Raw genomic sequence first — 7216 nt, 5'->3', positions numbered from 1 at the left:
GGTGGGTGTTGGTGGAGATGGAGAAGGTTGAAAAAGAATTTTGGACGGGTCAAATGAGTTTGGGTTAGTTTTGCGAAACAAGCCTATTTTCAAAATCATTCTAACCCAAACCCATTAAATTTGTGCAGGTTGGACGGGTCAAATGAGTTTGAGTTAGTTTTGTGAGAAAACTACCCTCTATAACCCCTCAAAATTTTAATAGCCCATATTTTTTCTCATTGACACGAAATGGCCCTCCGGCCCAAACATATTACATCTAATAGCCCAAATTGTCTATTTTGTATATTTTTTATATAGTGACAGTTTATTTAATATATATTTTGTATAGTGACAGTCTATTTAGTATATATTTTGTATAGTGACAGTCTATTTTGTATATATTTTGTATAGTGACAGTCTATTTAGTATATATTTTGTTTAGTGACAGTCTATTTTGTATATATTTTATATATTGACAGTCTATTATATATAAATTGTATAGTGGCAGTCTATTTAGTATATTTTTATATAGTGTTAGTCTATTTTGTATATTTTTTGTATAGTAGCAGTCTTTTGTATATTTTTTGTATAGTGACAGTCTAGTCTGTATATTTTTGTATAGTGACAGTCTATTTAGTATATATTTTGTATAGTGACAGTCTATTTTGTATATTTTTTGTATAGTAACAGTCTATTGTATATAAATTGTGTAGCGACAGTCTATTTAGTATATATTTTGTATAGTGACACTTGAAAAATTAGATCAACGGGCTAAAATGCGCTGATATGGTATATTTTTTTACAGTATATATAAGTTAAATAATGTGTAATCAGATACTCATAAGCCCAAGTCTGCTTTACCACTGCTCTCTTCTAAATTCTAGGCCTCCCTATGCTCCCAACTACTTGTTAGGTCGGGTTGAATGCTAGCTTACTTGCAAATTAATCCGTTGTTGTGGGTGTCCAATGGGTAGGATGATATAATTTTAATAAACCTGTTAACCAAGTTAAATCAATGAGGAAATTAACCCATTTGTTAGGCTCCCTCCATTACAGCGTCCTCCAGTTTGCCAAGTATACGTTTATGTTTATCACACCTGTCCATTTCCAAATCTAAGGGTTCAATATTTATTTTAAGTAAAATCACCTCTTAAATCATGGTTAACTAAAAAATATTTCTCGATCAGTACCAATTTGGCAATGATAAATCAAGCATCCCAAAAAGTCACTAGAGAATTCCTTTTAGTTGAAAAAAATATTTTCTTACCATGAAAATCATGCGCCCAAGAGATCAACGGAGCAAGGATGGTTTTGGGCTAGCCCTTGTAATTGGTTTTGGACTATTAATTGTATGGTTTATTTTGTGGCTACCTATTACAATTAGTTTTTTCCGGATGGCTACAAATGAAGTTTGCTCTAGTTTTGCCACCCCTAAGTCCGGCTATACTGGTATTTTATTTTATCCCACTTGTAAGTTATGTAAAAAAGTCTTTATTTTAATCATCAACCAGCAAGCGAATCTCACACACCATGACTCTAGTTTTATTATGTATCTTACACTGTAAATATTAATAGTAAATATAACAAATCATCTGCTTCAATCGAAGTGCATGTCACATGAGTTCCTCTCCTTGAATCGAGTGTGTTATCCTTCCAAAACAATTTATTGAAAAATGGGTGTTATTTGTAGCTGAGTTACCATTTGAAAGATTTGAAACCTATTCATTTTTAGATTTAAATTATTTTACATTGGTAGCATATAATATTTTTACATTATTACTGTAGTTTTGTGGATTGTAGAAGCTTCCTTATTATATTTTGCTTTTTGCAAATATATGTTTATTTCCAATAGAGAATTACGTGATAATGTAAAAAGAATTTTACGTATCAAAGTTCAACTCTTTCTTTTGAACATAAATATGAGAGAAACAACTGATAATATAACATAGCAAACAAAGTACATAAGCTAATATAACCGATCGATTAAAATGCAGTTGATATTGTGAAAACAATCGTTGCACTATTAATGCATAATAAGTTAATCCAAAAGGAGAGGAATACTGGAAAAACAATCCTTCAAGAACTGCAAACTTTTAAAGTGTCTTTTGTTCTAAATTTTTTGTAAAAGTTATGATATCTTAAAATTTTCAAAGTTTTTGTCAATAATTCTTGATCAATTAATGTCAAAGGTGTTTGACAAGTAATTCAACATTAGCTTCAAGACAAGATAGCATGTTAAATTTAAGTTATTCATTTTACATGACTCTTGAATTTTCTATTTATTTTGTTTTATCTTAAAGATTCAATGGCTAAGTGGTTACATACTTTATTATTCTTGATTCTCCTCATCGCGTGCACTAATAAAATTAAATACATATAAGACAAAATTCTCTTTTTAGTTCCTACTTTAACATGAAAAGCACGGGTTAGCTTTTAGTGACCATAGAAGTTTTTTTTCGATGACCAGTCGATGTAGCCTGTAACAATTTAATTATCTGAATTATTGCAGTGCGGAAATAGAGAATAAAATATGTGTTGTACTCTTGTTAATTAGGTAAAGATAAAATGATAGGCGTCAAAGGAAAAGCGGCAATTGAATGGAATGGAACTTTTTATGGAGTTTTGAATGGGAAGAAATAACATGGATCACCCATTGTTTGGGAAGTTTTAACTCTCTGGACTCCAAATAACAAGTCCTAAAATTTCTCTACTCCAGACTTCTATTTTCCATTTCCTACAGAAATCATGGTTCTCAAATTTACACACTCAAGTCCATCTGCCAAGTTAAAGTGAATAAGAGAATAAAAAAGGGTAAAACAAATAACAAAAAGAAAAAAGAAAGCTCTAGGTGTAACATCTCTGCCTTGGCTTGAATCCAGGGCAGAGATATACCTAATTTCTGTGTCAATTCCTGGACTCAATCCAAAATGGCGTTTCAAGATTTTTGATCAAATTTCAGAGCGAAGAAAGCTCGAAAGGCAGCAAAAGATGAAGAGAAGGATCATGATCGCTGTCGTATTACTTCTCCTCATCCTCGCCGCGGTTGCTGCTGCTGTTGTCTATCTTGTTGTGTTCAAAAACAAGAGCGAGGACGCCTCCGCCAACAAATCTAATAAGAATGCTTCGAAAGAACCAACCACCCCTAAAAGTGATGCAACACCACCTCCTAAGGATGACACACCATCAACACCTCCTGCCCCTCCACCAAAGGAGGAAGGTGCTGCAGCACCGCTGGTTGAGGATGCTGCGGCCCCTTCACCACCATCTGACAATGCTCCTGCACCGTCACCACAAGAGGGTGACAATGCAGCAGCACCAGCCCCTTCACCACAAGCTGAAGGAGCTATAGGAGCAATATGTGCGGCCACGGATTTCAATCAAACATGCGGGGACATTCTATCAAAAGTCTTACAAACCAATGCCTCTGGGGCTCAACCCGCGGATCTTCTCAAGGCAACCATGTCTGCAGCTATTGATGAGATTGCAAAGGGCATTGATGAACTAGGCAAAATCAACAAGGATTCTCCAGAGAAATCGACCGCCTATGACGATTGTATGTCCCTCCTTGCTGATGCCAAAAAGGACTTGAACAGTTCTATTTACATTCTTGATGGCGGCATTAATGATGTCGCCTCAGCAACAGCTGAACTCAATAACAAGTTAAGTGCAGCTTTAACATACCAAGACATGTGTGTGGATGGATACCCTGAAGCAGACCAGTCCACGGTACAAACTGCCTTGAAGATAATAGGGGAACATACCATCAATTCTCTGGCTGTTGCGTCCGAATTGTCAACAACATCCCCAAAGCCAAATAATAATGCTAAAAGACGTCTTCTAACAACACGATTAGGCGTTCCCACATGGATGAATCAAGGTGATCGTAGAATGTTGGAAGAAGAAGAAGCTAAAGATCCAAAGGGTATTGCAAACGTCACTGTTGCAAAAGATGGTAGCGGTAATTTTACTACCATAAATGATGCTCTAAAGGCAGTTCCAAGCTTTGAAGGAAGGTACAATCCTTTTCCAAATAGTAATAGTGGGCCTATCAAGACTAGCTGATGTATCAAAATTGTGATTTTCATATATGATGTTGACAATGCAGGTACTTTATTTATGTGAAAGAAGGAGTTTATGAAGAGAATGTAGTTGTGTCACAAACCAATCTTACATTTTTTGGAGACGGATCCCAAAAGAGTATTATCACCGGGAGCAAAAACATTGTGGACGATCTGTCAACGTACCAAAGTGCAACAGTTGGTAAGTATTTATCTTCCCAACAGAACAGGACTCTGATTAAAAAATCAGCACAACCCAAATTCTAACTTTCCCTTTCCAATTAGAAAGTAAATCCAAAACGGCCCATTGAGAATTGCAGCCAACTCTTAACATAATCAAGTCATTTAAAAGTGTGATACCCTGAATTGAAATATGGTAGACAACCCGCTAAAATAAGTTACATTACACTATTGATATTAAAATTATTTGCATTTTTAGTGTATGTACATTAATTCCTTACTATTTTGGAGGTCAAATTGTTCTTTAACTAGGAACATGTTAAATAATAAAAATTATGATAGTACTTTGTCTATAGTTTTTGAACATGTACATTTAGACATTTGAGTCGTTTGGTACAATGGAGCGATATCCCATGGCGATTAGCTATCCCACCTTCTATATGGGATAGCTAATCCAATCAGTATAAAGTTATCTCAGGATTAGCTAATACCCCAAACCAAATATGGGATAAAGTTAATTTCAAACTTTATCTCGAAATTATTATTCTTATCTCATGTACCAAAGGACCGAGAAAATTAGATACGCTGACCTCCAAACGCAATCATTCTTTTTTGAAGGGGTATTATTAGTTTATACAACTTACAAGGTACAACATTGGCAGCATATATTTTTCTTTCTTTTGGAGAGAATCAAATTAGAAAAAGAAAATCCACCATAACCAATGAAATAATCTGTTTTGGAGCTTTGTAGCAGTGATTATCTCTTCATACTTCCCCTCCTCTCCTAATCTCTAATGAACAATAACTATAATGCATTACTTTAACATGTCAAGTAAATTCTATTCTTTTTTCCTCTGCAGTTATTTCGGGGAATGGATTTATTGCATATAAGATAGGATTCCGAAACACAGCGGGTCCAGAAAAGTTACAAGCAGTGGCACTCCGCGTCCAAGCTGATCATGCAATAATTGTGAATTGTCGCATGGATGGTTACCAAAGCGTGATCCACGCTGCAACCCATCGACAATTCTATCGCGGCTGTTACATTACAGGTACGGTTGACATTATCTCGGGCAACGCTGCTGCTGTATTCCAGAATTGCCAAATTTACCTAAGGAAACCATTGGATGACCAAAAGAACGTCATTACTGCTCAAGGAAGGTCGAACAAGCGTCAAACCACAGGAACCGTCTTGCAAACGTGTGGCATTTTCGCGGACGATAAGCTTGAGCCTGAAAAATCGAAGGTTAAGAGTTACTTGGGTCGACCAATGAAGGAATATTCGAGGACGGTTGTAATGGAGACGGACATTACTGATGTGATTGACCCTGAAGGATGGGTAGCCTCGAACGGGGACTATGCGTTAAGCACCCTGTATTTTGCAGAGTACAGCAACAAAGGCGCTGGATCTGAAGTCGCCTCTAGAGTCAAGTGGGCTGGATATCAAGGGGCGATAGGCAAAGATGCTGCCCAGAATTACACAGTTGAATCCTTGTTACAAGGCCAAACTTGGTTGAAGGATTATGATGTTCAAGTCCGTTTTGGCCTTTCCAACTGATGATCATGATCATGTCAAATTAATCTTCTTTCATGTCAAATTATGATCTTCTTCATCTTAATTTAGTTTGTTCGTATCATGTTGTATGAGTTTTATAAGTAGTGAACAATATGCGCCTCAGACGAAAATTTTTCTACAATATATACGCACATTACAAAGAAGCTATATATGATAAATAATTGTGATGAATACTACTACTCATTGTCTATTTCGTACAACTAAGTAGAGATAAATGTAGAGATAAGTTCTTTTATAGCAGCTCGCTTTTCTTTATCAGATGCCCACCTGGTGTCCGTACCAAATTAACTAATAATACACTCTAGGTAATTGCATCATGGCAATGGTGTGTAAGGAGAAAGAGGACCTATTTCGCGATGTTTTATACTGTGGTTGATCTGTGGTATATAAATAAAAGCCTTATCGAGCCATAGGTCTTTTGCATGAGCCAGGACCGTCAGGAACAACGCTAAAGAGTCATTGGATAAGCAGAGGCGGACCTACCTTGGAGGTAGGGGGTCACCGGAACCCGTTAGCCTCGGCAAAAATACTGAAAAAATATATTATGCACATTTGTATATACAGTGGGGACCCCTCAAATAATTTACCTGGCCCCGTTAAGTAATAAAAGCCGGACAGAAGCTCTGGTTTTTTAGCCTGCTCAAGTGCTTCAGTTAGTTGATGGACCCAGGTTCGAAACTTCACTCCTTCCCCTTTATCTTTTTAATTCAACGATTGTTACTTAGTATACTAATCTACTATTTTTTTTATTTTATCTTTTCTGATTTCTTTAATGCTTGTACCAATACTCAACCTAAATTTTTAACCTTTTTAAAAAACCCTCGCTCACCCCTTCCTCACTCCTTCCCTTTATCTTTTTTAATTCAACGATTGTTTACTTAGTACTAATCTACTACTTTTTTAATTTTATCTTTTCTGATTTCTTTAATGCTTGTACCAATACTCAACCTAAATTTTTAACCTTTTTAAAAACCTCTCGCTCACCCCTTCTGCTTAAAAACAAATATTCTTTTTCAATTGATTGTTTTAACATTTTTCTGCATTTGCTGAACTCTGACTGTGCGAATCAGCGACGGTGACTTAGTTTGAGACTCTTCTTCAGCTGAAACATACTCTTAGTAAGTTTTTTTTCTTTTGAAGATATTAACTTAGCAAAATAATTTGCTATCGAACTTTTGCTTTCTGCAAAGAGCCGAGTTAAAAGAGAACGCCAAATTAATGTCGTAGCTAGTAGGCATTTGAAAATTGAGTGCTAATGTTAATTTGAAATATTCTTTCAGTGAAGTGTTTGTCTTCAAACAAAATTGTGTTTGAAAATTAGTATAAAGTAGAACTTCGAATTAGGATATCTTTTATAGGACTAGGGTGAAATTTCGAACTTGTTTAATTTAATTAATACTTGTTCCCATAGTAGTTAGGTTAA

General features: G+C 35.6%; 1 protein-coding gene across 1 annotated transcript; it reads left to right on the top strand.

The window, feature by feature from the left end:
* Nucleotides 1–2486: 2486 nt before the first annotated feature.
* Nucleotides 2487–5933, top strand: LOC107764624 (putative pectinesterase/pectinesterase inhibitor 13). Its single transcript, XM_075221605.1, has 3 exons — nucleotides 2487–3992; nucleotides 4085–4239; nucleotides 5078–5933. Exons 1-3 carry the CDS (start codon nucleotides 2968–2970, stop codon nucleotides 5773–5775), a joined length of 1878 nt encoding a protein of 625 aa, XP_075077706.1. The 5' UTR covers nucleotides 2487–2967; the 3' UTR covers nucleotides 5776–5933.
* Nucleotides 5934–7216: the final 1283 nt, after the last annotated feature.

Source organism: Nicotiana tabacum, chromosome 9 (genome assembly GCF_000715075.1).
Source record: "Nicotiana tabacum cultivar K326 chromosome 9, ASM71507v2, whole genome shotgun sequence".
NCBI lineage: Eukaryota > Viridiplantae > Streptophyta > Magnoliopsida > Solanales > Solanaceae > Nicotiana > Nicotiana tabacum.
Note: the sequence above shows the minus strand (reverse complement) of the source record. Positions and strands in the feature narration are given on the sequence as shown.